The 14,338-nt window shown below is 40.2% G+C and overlaps 1 protein-coding gene across 2 annotated transcripts in view; it reads left to right on the top strand.

Annotated features, from left to right (window-relative positions):
• Positions 1–14,338, top strand: part of orc5 (origin recognition complex, subunit 5) — a 90,963-nt gene that overhangs the window by 48,170 nt on the left and 28,455 nt on the right. For both annotated transcript variants that reach the window (XM_073066648.1, XM_073066649.1), the window contains one exon: positions 1,665–1,775. In XM_073066648.1, the coding sequence (XP_072922749.1) occupies positions 1,665–1,775 (111 nt within the window). The remainder of the gene's footprint in view (positions 1–1,664; positions 1,776–14,338) is intronic.

The following is a 14,338-nucleotide window of genomic DNA, read 5'->3' as shown; positions in this document are numbered from 1 at the left end:
TATTAAACAGTCACAGCTACTATTACCACCCTAATGTAATAAGAAAATGCTGAAGCAGTGGGAAATTCACAAATTCTTGTCGAAATTGTGGTGGAAAATCTAATAAACAAATACTGATATAGCAGAATGTATTGGACCTGTAAACAATACTGATGTTTCAGTCCTGTGATGGTGCAGGTAAAGTTGGGCAAGTAAGTAGGTAAGGATCTTAACCCAATCTTAATGAAGAGACAAGAGTTTTGTCTCCATTTAAGGGTGATGTGTGAGTTAGAGAGGACGTTGGTGATGTTTTGCTTACTGACTCCATCCAGTGGTTAAAGAGCTGCTTCCTAAACCACCAGGTGGAATCTGTATATATGAAGACACAGTAGACATAATCTTCAACACTTGATAACTCCAAGAGAAATGCAGGGAGAAGCTCTAGCCTGTAACGAATGAATGAATGAATGAATGAATAAATAAATAAATAGGTGAGACCTGGCACAGATTGGGGGACCATTTTATTGAGCACCTTCACTCCATCCGCAAAAAGTGGAATTTCCTGGTGACTGACCTCTTACTTCCTTTACGTTCCCATTCCAACATGTCAATCCATGGCCTCCTGCCATGATGAAGCCACTATCAGGTTGGAGGAGCAATTCTCGTATTCTTTTATTCTGTCTGAGTAGTCTCCAACCCGATGGCATGAACCCACAAATTTAATTATGTGTGGCATAGGGAGTACTTGACATGATTTATTTATTTATTGAGATACAGCGCAGAATAGCCGTGCTGCCCAGCAACCCCCAATTAAACCCTAGCCTAATCACAGGACAATTTACAACGACCAATTAACCTACTAACTGGTACATCTTTGGATTGTGGGAGGAAACCAGAGCACATGGAGCTCTGAGCTCTAATAGTATCGCACTAAATGCTATGTTACTGTGCTGACCCATGATGTGTAGGTGAATAGTATGTGAGATGGTGCAGTCTTTCTACCATTTGTGTTGGGCTTTTGTGTGCTAAAGTTTGGACTTAAGATTTTCAATGTCATCAGAAGTGCTCTTTTTACCCTCTAAGCAGGTTGGGTGAGGGTTTGCCGGAGTTGTTGGAGTTGTGTACTTTCAAGAAGGTTTTGAGGACAGTCTTGAATCTTTTTCTATTTCTATTTGCATGCCAGAGTTTCTGGGCTTCTTGCTTATTTGTGTATTTCAATTACAATTTTCCATCTGATTGATGTTCAGATACAGGTACATGCATAGACTGAGAAATTGGAGAGAGACTTAGAGTACAAATTCTTAGCATTTTAAAATTGAAAAGATAGATCCAGTCTGTGGAATTTAGAAAACAACTTTTTTCATCAACTTTAGGCTCGGGTTTTTATTAAACTGTTTTAGATGCTTCATAAAGCCAAAGTATGTAGCAAAACAACTATTATTTTGCTGTCTTGCAAGTGCAATCATTTTTGATTTGTTAGTAAAAGTTACACCAGTCTACAATGCACTAAATGCAAAATTAGGTCACTGTTCAGATATGGCATGATTCAACTTAACTTTTGAAAGCATGTTGCTCAACAGATTAAAATGAATTACATTAGCAGGAAGTTGTTTACTAAATTAAAAACATATGATGTCCCTATATGTACCATTACTAAACACTTAAATTAATCTTGTCTCTTGCAGACCAGCAATCACCTCCTTGGCCCTAAACCATTCCCACTGGATAGATTGTTGGCAATTTTCTACAGCATCGTTGATAGCCGAGTAACTCCCAGTGCAAACATCTTTTCTCAGGTGAGTTTGGAATACAGTATGCCCATCTTTTCCCCGTTAACCCAAATTTCACACAGTACTTATTTGTGCATTTGAGATGAAATCTGACATGTAAAAGAAACCGTTCAATTTTTTCCAAATTCCTAACTAGCTATTCAGCCAAAATAAATTCAACTTTAGAATTAAATTGGTTTGTCCACCTTATCAAGTGATGACATTGAATGTGCAGAACTTAATTACAGGTCCCCCCCCTTTACAAAGGTAGAGCGTTCCTATGAAACCTTTCTTAAGCTGAAATGGCGTAAAGTGAAGAACCATTAATTTATATGGGAAAAATTTTCTTAAAAGTGAAAATCCTCTTTGTAATGCGAAAACATGTAGGTCTTTTGTAAAAGCGAACATTCGTAAAGCGGGGGATACCTGTAATACTTTTATTAAGTCTATTTGGAAATATATGTAGATGACAAAAATAAGTGTTTTTCCCCCAAACTATGTAAAGATAAACTTTTATACTTTATAGTGGGCTGGTGTGATTACCGTAACTAACACTAATTTGCAATTGTACTACAATAACATTTATCTGCCATCAATGCCAAATAAATGTTTTAAATTTTTCAGCAAGGGTAGCATGTCATGAAAGTGATAACTCCATGTGATTGGAGATACCTGAGCCTTAGGTCCCATACCACCAGTTTCATGAATAGTTATTACGCTACCATCAAGCTCCTGAATCAGTGTGGATAAGTTAATTCACCAATGCTCTGAACTGATTCTATAAATTACAGACTCACTTTCAAGTACTCTTTAGAACTCATGTTCTCAGTGTTATTTTATTTGCATAGTTCATCATCTTTTGCAGATTGGCGTGTCAGCCTTTGTATAGATGGATTTTTGGTAAATTTTTTGTTGTATTTTTCCCCCAAAGACATCTGCAAGAAACTAAATATCAAGGTAGTATATAGTAACATGTACATACTTTGATAATATATTACTTTGAACTGAATATGCCGTTGTAAATATGTTAAAATTGCTTTATCATTATATTTGGACACTAGGTGGCAGCATTGTGCTAAAAGCTGTGCACTTAAATACAGTCAAGAATTAGAAAGGAATTTTGTAGCAATCCAGACAGTTACTTTGGGAACACGTTTACTGCAAAACTGTGTACTGACCCCAGTAAATTTTCCAAAATAATTGACAGCAGTTTGCCTTTGAGAGCACCTGACATATAAATGTCTGCAGGCTAGCTGAGTTGCCCAGGTTAATGCTACCATTGGCTCTCTTACATTTATCTTCACCTTCACGTGCATGCCTTCTATCCAAAAACTACTTGTGAAAGATGCCCACTAACCTGTTTAGACATTTTAAAAATTGTTTTTAGAGACAGGTTTCAATTTCCATCTAGTTACACAATGTGCCAATCTGCTGACTATAAATCTGGTCTATTTAAAATTATTTTTGTAAAAAATTGTAATATTTTGAAGGTATAATTAATCTTTATAAATCCCAATAGCATGGCGAATTTACCTGAAGTGTATTATTCTTGGAAATAGTCATGCACCTGTATTGACTTTTATATTTAATGTAGTTCCCGATTGCTCCAGTTGCTTAAAAGTGTAAGTCATTGTGTAAAATCATAAACAAGGAAAAATCTGCAGATGCTGGAAACCCAAGCAACACAGACAAAAGACTGGAGGAACTCAGCAGGCCAGGGAGCGTCTATGGAGAAGAATACAGTCGACATTTTTGGCTGAGCCCCTACATCAGGACAAAAGACGAGGAGTCAGACTAAGAAGGTGGGGGAGGGGAGGAAGAAACTCAGGGTGATTGGTAAAACTGGGAGGAGGGGAGGGTGAGGATGAAGTAAAGAGCTAGGAAGTTGATTGGTGAGAGGGATACAAGGCTGGAGAAGGGAAAATCTGATAGGAGAGGACAGAGGCCATGGAAGAAAGAAAAGGGGAGGAGCACTAGAGGGAGGTGATGGGCAGGTAAGGAGATAGGTGAGAGAGGGAAATGGGACTGGGGAATGGTGAAGGGGGGGACATTCCTGGAAATTCGAGAAATCAGATTGGAGGCCACTGAGAGGGAATATAAGGTGTTGCTCCTCCAACCTGAGTGTGGCCTCATCACGACAGTAGAGGGAGGTCATGAATTGACATATTGGAATGGGAAGTGGAATTAAAATGGGTAACTACTGGGAGATCCTGCTCTTTCTGGCGGACAGAGCATAAGTTTTCGGCGAAGCAGTCTCCCAATCTACGTCAGGTCTCACAGGGAGCACTGGATATAGTAGATGACCTCAACAGACTCACAGGTGGTGTCGCCTTACTTGGAAGGACTGTTTGTAGTGCTCCCCTGGCCCCCCCCCTTCACCTTTCCCCATTTCTTTCTCCCTCTCTCACCTATCTCCTTATCTGTCCATCACCTCCCTCTGGTGCTCCTCCCCTTTTCTTTCTTCCATGGCCTTCTATCCTCTCCTGTCAGATCTCCCCTTCTCCTGCCCTGTACCTCTTTCATCAATCAACATCCTAGTTCCTTACTTCACCACCCCCCCCCCCCCCCGCCCCCGGTTTCACCTATCACCTTGTGTTTCTCCCTTCCTTCCCTTTCACCTTCTCACTCTGACTCCACATCTGTTTTTCTCCAGTCTTGATGAAGGGTCTTGGCCGAAATGCTAACTGTACTGTTCTCCATAGATGCTTCCTGGCCTACTGAGTTCCTCCAGCATTTTGTGTGTGTCGTGTAAAACTTTGTTTAGTCATGCACTTGGCAATTAGAGTATTTTAAACCATGCATTTCAAAACCATGACTGTAATTATTGTCAAACTGTTTTTTCTGCATTTTGGACATAGAGCAAACTGGAATCTTGGGCAAGCCCACCAGGGTGGGGAGCAGTTAATCCAGTGTTGGAATAGCACCAGTATTGATACAGATTGAATTGGATATACAGTCGGCCCTCCTTATCCGTGAATTCCGCATGCGCAAATTCAACCATTGCGAAAACCCGGAAGTGCTCTTTCAGCAGTTGTTGTTCGAGCATGTACAAGCTTTTGTCCTTGCCATTATTCCCTAAACAATGCAGTAGAACAGCTATTTTACATAGCATTTACATTGTATTAGGTATTATAAGTAATCTAGAGATGATTTAAAGTATACGGAAGGATGTGCGTGGGTTATCGTGGATCGGGATTGAAAAAAATCGTAAGTTCTCTTACTCAGTAAGTCGGAACTGGTACATCCGGTATTATTTAGCATCATTTAGTCAAACATTTGTCTTAGTATATAGTATATATTTTACCTTTCTATGCATATAAAACACTTAAGAACGTATGTTTCAGCACCTGGCTTGGGAACTTCTTCCTGAGTTTGATCCAGTGACAGACCACTATCAAGTGCGCTCTCCACCATGCTGGGTTGATGGGAGGATCAAAAACCCAAAACCTCAAAACCCAGTAATTAAACCAGTGCGTTGCTTAGTAATAATTATAGCTTTCATCGGGGCGGAGCCTTTCTCACTTTATCCATTAAAATTGTTCCGGTCGTTGACCAACTGTAGCCTAATGCTTTTCCAATGACCGATGGCGTTTTGCCTCTTTCCGATCACTTTATTTCCACTTTATTTTCAATCGTGATCGTGATTATTTTCGTGAACAGAAACACTGCGAATTCAGATCTCTGCCGCTGGGTCCTAATGTCCACTGCACTGAGACAGGTTAAATAAGGTCTGGGGTTCCACTGGGTCCCAAGATCCACTGCGTTGAGACAGGTTGAATAAAGGACTTGAGCATCCACGAATTTTGGTATCCGCAAGGGGTCCTGGAACCAATCCCTCGCGGATAAGGAGGGCCGACTGTATAATCATATAACAATTACAGCACAGAAACAGGCCATCTTGGCCCTTCTAGTCCGTGCCGAATGTTTACTCTCACCTAGTCCCACCTTCCTGCACTCAGCCCAAAACCCTCCAATCCTTTCCTGTTGATATACCTATCCAATTTTTTTTTAAATGACAAAATTGAACCTGCCTCTACCACTTCTACTGGAAGCTTGTTCCACATAACTACCACTGTCTGAGTAAAGAAGTTCCCCCTCGTGTTACCCCTAAACGTTTGCCCCTTAACTCTCAACTCATGTCCTCTTGTTTGAATCTCCCCTACTCTCAATGGAAAAGCCTATCCACGTCAACTCTATCTATCCCCCTCATAATTTTAAATACCTCTGTCAAGTCCCCCCTCAACCTTCTTCACTCCAAAGAATAAAGACCTAATTTGTTGAACCTCTGTAACTTAAGTGCTGAAACCCAGGTAACCCCATTCTAGCAAATCTCCTCTGTACTCTCTCTCTTGTTGACATCTTTCCTATAATTCGGTGACCAGAACTGTACACAATACTCCAAATTTGGCCTCACCAATGCCTTGTACAATTTTAACATTACATCCCAACTCCTATACTCAATGCAAATGGTGAGAGTTGTAGGGAAGTACATGTGGAAAGCAGAATTGGATCAGGCAAGTACTGAAAATCCATGGGCCTAGGATGAATTGGGGTTGGTTGACAATTCTGCATGTTGTTTGTGAAGTGTAATATTGGGAAGAAGGAGCATCTGAACCTGAGACTGTAGAAGGACAAGAGTTGAAATTTTGTAGCTTCTTTCTCAGACTATCAGCTTTAAGGCATGTTCATGGCTGTTGGATGTGCATTGTGATAGATGCTGTGCTACCTGAATTGAAATGTTTTTTGTTGAACAATGCTGGGTTTTACAAGATATAAAGAGGTGTGAATGTCGACTAGATTTACAACTTATTGTTTCATTGTGCATAAAATAATGCCAAAGATCATCTCTTTATTTATTCATTGCACACAAATCACCTAATGCAGGCTTGGTTTCAGTCTTCATCTTTTCTATTTGAAAATCACTCCACTAGGTGTCACAGTCCATCACATTTTCTATGGAACATAATATAACAATAAATTGTTTTTTTAAAATTAAGGACTGTAGATTTGTGTATAATATTTTAAAATGCCAGCTTCATTGTTCACTACTTCTCCAATTTTGCCATCTCCAGTGCCATAATGTTATAGTTTGCATTGTTATTGTAGTTTGGGCTGCATTTTTCAGTTTGAGATGCTAATTATCGGTGTGAATTTTCAGATACATGAATCTTTTTACAGCACTGAAGAAGATCGTGCAGCCTATTGGGTCCTTGCCAGTTCCCAGCAGAGCATTCCCATCAGTTCTAATTCCCTTTCACCCTTTCCTTTGTAGCCCTGCAATTCTGTTTCAAATGGTCATCAAGAATTTAGTAATGGACCTCGTGCATAATGCAGTAATATTTTTCCTTTACATTCTTGAATGTTATTAAAAATTATTTCAGATACATCACTATTATAGCTCTGAAGAAATGGTTGTCTCTCAGCTTTTTAAGAACTACTTTTTATCATGTACATTTTTATTTTCAAAACCCATCTTGCTACCTTGAGTTGAAAAAATATCAGTTTCTTATTTTTCAAAATTACAATTATTATTGATAAAAAGTCGTAATTATAGTTGAGTTGACCGGAATAGATACTGCACATTATTTTCAAATTAAATAAGACTAAAACTCCAGCTGTAAAAAAAATTATTTCTTCTGCTTTTCCTCTATTTCAGTCATCTGTGGGCACAATGCAATCCAAAATCAAGGATTTCATTGTAATATGCCTTCTAAAATAATGATAGACATCGCTTTCTTTCTGTTTGGCTTGTGCTAGTATATCGCAGGTACTTTAACTACAGAGTATACCTTAAAGGGACAGAAATGATTATCACATGCATTTCCTCTGTCATTATCTATTGCACACAGTGTTCCCGTGGTCGCCTCCTTTACACCGGTGAGACTGGGTGCAGACTGAATGACTGCTTTGCCGAGCACCTTTGCTCTGTCTGCTGTGGTTGTTGAGGTTTGCCGGTTGCTAGCCATTTTGATTGTCCTGTTCCCACACCAATGTGTCTGTCCTTAGCCACCAATATTGCAGGTTTAGGCTAAACATAAACTCGAGGAACAACATTTTATATTATACCTCAGCAGCTTATAACCTTGCAGCATGAACATTGAATTCTCCAAATTATAATAATTGCATTACCCTCCCCCCTGTCTCCCCGTCTCCTCCACACAGTTTTTCTCTTCCCTCCTAGCTTTTATCTCCATGCTTCTTTCCCCATCCTCCTCCTTTTCCACCTGCCCATCATGCACATGCTTCTCCCACTGTTTCCCCTCTCCCATTACTCTTCTTTGACCTCCGCACCTCCCTTCCTTTATTCCATTTTCTACCTTCTTCTCTTGTTGGATTGCATCATCTTTAGCCCTTTGTTATCTACACTTATCTCCCCCAGGCGTGTGGCACCATTCCCACTCTATCTTCCCCCAAATGCCTATAACCCTTGCTTTGATCTACCAATCATCTGCCAGTACCTGGTCCAACTTTTCCCTCCACCTTTTCTGTTTTGGTCATCTCCCCTCTTGTCTTTTAAACTGGATGAAGAGTTTCAATCCTTAGTATTGCCTAACCCCTTTTCTTCACAGATGCTGCCTGGCCCATTGAGTTCCTCAGCATCTTATGCATTGCTCCAGATTCCAAAATCTACAATCTCTCAGATTTGAATATCAATCAGTCATGGGAAGTTGACTCTGACCAAGGCATTATCTTGCAATTATATTTGTTTCCTTTTATATGAAACATGAAAAAAGCTTTGTGCCTAAGATCATCTGAGCCACTGGTGTATCTTCATACGGAATTATTGGCTGGTTTAAGAAAACTCTCTTGACTATTGCTTTGTATTCCGCTAAACTGAATGGTTAACATAGATAGACTTTCTTAGCTAAGCAAAGAATCATTATTCAAAATATTTCCTTGTGTATAAATATGTAGATTTGGTGCAAGTTCACAGATTTACTTTTATTTGCAGAACAGACAAGGAACGACAGTCCGGTCAGTCTGACATCAGTGGTGGGGAAGTTACTAGAGGGAATTCTGAGGAATAGGATCTACCAGCATTTGGATAGACAGAGTGATTAAGAGGAGACAGCATGTGTGGAAAGTCAAGTTTGGTGAACCTTTTAGATTTGTTTGAACATGTAACCAAAAAGTTAAGATGTGGGTAGTAGGACAGTGAATGTTGTCTATTTGGACTTTGATAGGGGGATCTTGACCAGTTAAGGAAGTGAGCTGAGGAGGGGCAAAATAGCTTTTAATGTAAATAAGTGTGAGGTGATGCATTTTGGAAAGTTAAACCAGTGTAAGACTTGTTACAAGTGCATAATTCATTGTCACAGGTGGACAGGGTGTTTAACACTGACATTTCATCAGTCAGGGTATTGAGTATAGTAGCTGGAACATGATGTTGCAGTTGTAGAAGTCATTGCTGAGACATTATTCGGAGTACTTTGTAGTTTGGTTATCCTTTTATAAGAAAGGCATAGTTAAACTGGACATAGTGCAGAAAAAATCTACAAGGATGTTGCCAAGAAAAGAGAGCATGAGTTACTAGGAGGGGTTGGCCAGATCAGGTCTTTATTCCTTGGAACGTAACATGAAGATGACCTTACTGAAACGTTTAAAATGATGGGAGGCATAGATAAGGTGGATGGTAACACTTTTTCCCAGTGTAAGGAAGTCCAAAACAAGGGGGCATAGATTTAGGGAGAGAGGGAGAAAATGAGAATTTAAAGGGACCTGCAGGGCAATCTTTTCCCATTCAGAGTTGCCAGAGAATGTGGTTGAGGCAGGTATAATTGAATCATTTGAGAAGCACTTGAGTAGGTATATGGAAGGGCAAGGCTTAGAAAGATATTGGCCAGACACAGAAAATAGAGAGTAGCAGGATGGGCACTATGATTGACATGGACTTGTTGGGCCAAAGGGCCTGTATCTGTGGTGTGTTGCTCTATGATTAACTCTAATACTAACCTTAATTTTGTTAAATTTATGTATGTTTGTCTTACTTGAAATGGAATTGCAACCAACTACTTCAAGTCGTCACTTTTATTGTCATTTCAACCATAACTGCTATGTACAGTACTAGTAAAAATGAGACAACGTTTTTCAGGACCATGGTGTTACATGACCACAGTACAAAAACTAGACTGAACTATGTAAAAAACAACACAGAGAGAGAAAAAAACAACTACACTAGACTACAGACCTACCCATAAAGTGGGTACCTGCATAAAGTACACAAAACAGTGCAGGCATTATAATAAATAATAAACAGGACAATAGAGCAGTAAGGTGTCAGTCCAGGCTCTGGGTATTGAGGAGTCTGATAGCTTGGGGGGAAGAAACTGTTACATAGTCTGGTCGTGAGAGCCCAAATGCTTCAGTGCCTTTTCCCAGACGGCAGGAGGGAGAAGAGTTTGTATGAGGGGTGCGTGGGGTCCTTCATAATGCCGTTTGCTTTGCGGATGCAGCGTGTAGTGTAAATGTCCATAATGGCGGGACGAGAGACCCTGATGATCTTCTCAGCTGACCTCACTATCCACTGCAGGGTCTTGCGATCCGAGAGGATGCAATTTCTGAGCCAGGCAGTGATGCAGCTGCTCAGGATGCTCTCAATACAACCCCTGTAGAATGTGATGAGGATGGGGGGTGGGAGATGGACTTTCCTCAGCCTTCACAGACGCTGCTGGGTTTTCTTTGCTATGGAGCTGATGTTGAGGGACAGGTGAGATTCTCCGCCAGGTGAACACTAAGAAATTTGGTGCTCTTAATGATCTCTACTGAGGAGCCTTCGATGTTCAGCGGGGAGTGGTCGCTCCATGCCCTCCTGAAGTCAACAACTATCTCTTTTGTTCACATTCAGAGACAGGTTGTTGGCTCTGCACCAGTCTGTTAGCCGCTGCACCTCCTCTCTGTAAGTTGACTCGTCGTTCATGCTGATGAGACCCACCACTGTCGTATCATCGGCAAACTTGATAATGTGGTTTGAGCTGTGTGTTGCAGCACAATCATGGGTCAGCAGAGTGAACAGCAGTGGACTGAGCACACAGCCCTGGGGGGCCCACTTGCTCAGTGTGATGGTTTTGGAGATTTTGCTCCCGATCCGGACTGACTGAGGTCTCCCAGTCAGGAAGTCTAGGATCCAGTTGCAGAGGGAGGTGTTCAGGCCCAGTAGGCTCAGCTTTCCAATTAGTTTTTGAGGGATGATTGTGTTGAATGCTGAACTGAAGTTTATGAACAGCATTCGAACGTATGTGTCTTTCTTGTCCAGGTGGGTTAGGGCCAGGTGGAGGGTGATGGCAATGGCGTCGTCAGTTGAGCGGTTGGGATGGTATGCAAACTGCAGGGAGTCCAGTGAGGGATATTCCTCATGACAAGCCTCTCGAAACACTTCATGATGATGGATGTAAGTGCAACGGGATGGTAGTCATTTAGGCAGGACACTGAAGACTTCTTCGGCACGGGGACAATGGTGGCGGCCTTGAAGCACGTTGGAACGGTGGCGCTGCTCAGGGAGATGTTGAAGATGTCAGTGAGAACATCTGCTAGCTGGTCTGCACATCCTCTGAGCACTCTACCAGGAATGTTATCTGGTCCAGTGACCTTCCATGGGTTGACCCTGCACAGGGTTCTTCTCACATCGGCCACGGTGAGACACAGCACCTGGTCATTTGTCGGGGTCAATGTCACTTGATACCGTAGAACTAAAATTAATTGTATTGAATCAACCATTGTGTTTAACAACATTGAGTTCCAAAAGCTCTTCGAACTTATTTTTAATGAACTAGTGTACCCAATTTATAAGCTGCTGTGGTCTCTTTCAAACATGTTCCAGCAATGCACCCCACAGCCTCACAATCTTCCATCACAGAAATAAGATTTTCCTCTTTATTTTATTAATCTCCTCAGTTTGTCACCAGTTCAAATGAAAACATGCTTATTTTATGTTCTTTCCCTGACATCTGGAAGATAAATGTTATTTTTTTCCTCAGCAACCTTCTTTTCATCACTTTAATGCTTTGTCTCTCAGTTCTTGGCTGAGAGGACGTAATCAACTTTTAAGCTTATTGCTTGGGCATCCCACTGGATTTAGACATTGCTTATTCATGGCTATTGATCTGTGGGACAGCAGGCCATCTGTTTGGAGTTCTCTGGGGCAAAGGTTCAAATAGTGCATCAGACCTCCAAACTTGTACTTCTGGTACTTTTATCAGAAAATGTACTTCTTTTTAAAAGAACTTGACAGAGCAAGCACAGTTACTGCAGCTGATGTATCTTCTGCAGTAGATTTAATCCATTTTGGATAGCAGTAAACTGATAATGTCTTGCAGACTCTGTAATTATCTGGTAAGCACTGTCTGGTATTGAAGGGAGAATATATTCTTGCTACAGGCAATCCACTGTACAATAAGGTTTAGTACTTCTCAAATATCTTAGAGGATGTTCAGGGGAATGAGATAGCTCTTATCATCAGAGTTTCTCTTAGCTGAACATGATGAGTACAATGCAACTCAATAAAACAAAGAGCATTGAAATAGCATCAGCAAAGGCTAAAAAGGCTCTTTTGAAATAACTCTACTCAGTGGAATTCACCAATATCCAAGTGTCAGGCTAATCTGTTACAGCTTCGTTTCAGAATAGTTTCTGTTAATGTGATTTTCTTAATGGTCGATATTGATTGTCTTTAAGCAATAAGCGTTAACGTGTGTCTTGGATCAGGTTGGAGGTAGATTTGGATTGATTTTAGATTGGTAGTGTCTTGGAAATGCCAACAGAAGAGAAGACTTTTGGTAAGGTGTATTGGCAATGCTGGGCAACATATGAAAGTTTTCTCTTATCTGAATAGGTTGAGAATATTGCAACGTAAAATTTGAAGCATCAGTAAAGGTATTGGTATGATCTGCTAAGAAATGGGAGGTATAAAAAAATTGTGTTGATTTATTTACTTTTTTTTCTCTTAACTTTCGTTCTGTAACTGAAAGTTTTGGGTAGTGTTTTGTAAATTATGTAAGGGTAATTTCTGTAACTCAGATGACTTTAATGGGAGGATTGCCAGTATGGGGCAGTAATTAAAATACATAAAGTGGCTAATTGTTTTTGAGAATAGGTGCAGCATGTTTGAAGATCTAACCTAATTGGTATTAGTCCGATAAAATCCTTTCAGTGAGATTAGTAAAACTACACTTAGGTGGATTAATTTGATTCACTAATTTTCTGTATGTCTTTTACATATATGATTAATACAAAGGAAACAAACCTATAGGTAAGAAATTCTCTCCATCTCTGCTTTATTAATAATGGATTTTTAAAAATATATTTGGTCATCATTAACATTATGTGCCATGTCGTATGATGTGGGCGATCATGGTCTTGACCACAATTGTTCTTAGCAAATTTTCATACAGAACTGGTTTATCATTGCTGCCTTCTGGGCAATGTCTTCACAAGATGGGTGGTCTCAGCCGTTATCAATACTCTTCCGAGATTGTCTGTCTGGAGTCAGTGGTCACATAGCCAGGACTTGTGATATGCACCAGCTGCTCATACAGCCATCCGCCATCTGCTCCCATGGCTTCATGTGAGTGGGGGTATGGGGCTAAGCAGGTGCTGCAACTTGCCCAAGGGTGACATTCAGGCTAGTGGAGGGAAGGAGCGCCTTGCACCTCCTTAGGTAGAGATATATCTCCACCCTGCCACCGTGTACCTGCATCCACAAAGCAAACAACATTATGAAGGACCCTACACACCTCTCATACAAACTCTTCTCCCTCCTGCCATCTGGGAAAAGGCACTGAAGCATTCGAGCTCTCACGACCAGACTATGTAACAGTTTCTTCCCCCAAGCCATCAGACTCCTCAATACCCAGACTCTGGACTGACACCAACTTACTGCCCTCTGCCTATTGTTTATTATTTATTATAATGCCTGCACTGTTTTGTGCACATTATGCAGTCCTAGGTAGGTCTGTAGTCTAGTGTAGTTTTTTTGTGTTTTACATACCGGTAGTTCAATGTAGTTTTTGTATTATTTTATGCAGCACCGTGGTCCTGAAAAACATTGTCTTGTTTTTACTGTGTACTGTACCAGCAGTTATGGTCGAAATGACAATAAAAAGTGACTTGACTTATATTTGTGGTAGCAAAATTAAATATTGCTTAAAACTCCAAATCTACATTCTATGTTAACCTGTCTCAATTATGAATAAGCAACAGGTTGATTTATCTAACTTTCATTAACTTGAAACAAAATTTATAAATTCCACAAAAAGATTTTGAATGTTTATTTTCATGCATCTAATTTTAGAAAATGTTCAAATTAGTATTCATGTTTCTAGTTTGCAGAGCAATTCACAATGCCAATTAGTTTCTTTGCTCCTGAAATCTTTATTTGCCATGTAGTCTTTTATTCAAATTTATCAATGATTAATTGGCCAAGAAAAATATTCACTTATTACAAAAAAAAAGGAATTGTTCACCCCCCCCCCATGCTGAAGGATAAGCCCCTAGAAGATATTTCAGCTGTAATGGAGTAAGGTCAAGAATTAATGTGTCATTAAAACTCAATGAAAATTGTATTTGTGATGTTTGTTAAAGACATTGGTTTAACT

This window comes from Hemitrygon akajei, chromosome 14 (assembly GCF_048418815.1).
Source record: "Hemitrygon akajei chromosome 14, sHemAka1.3, whole genome shotgun sequence".
Lineage (NCBI taxonomy): Eukaryota > Metazoa > Chordata > Chondrichthyes > Myliobatiformes > Dasyatidae > Hemitrygon > Hemitrygon akajei.
This window is presented reverse-complemented; position numbering and strand designations above follow the sequence as displayed.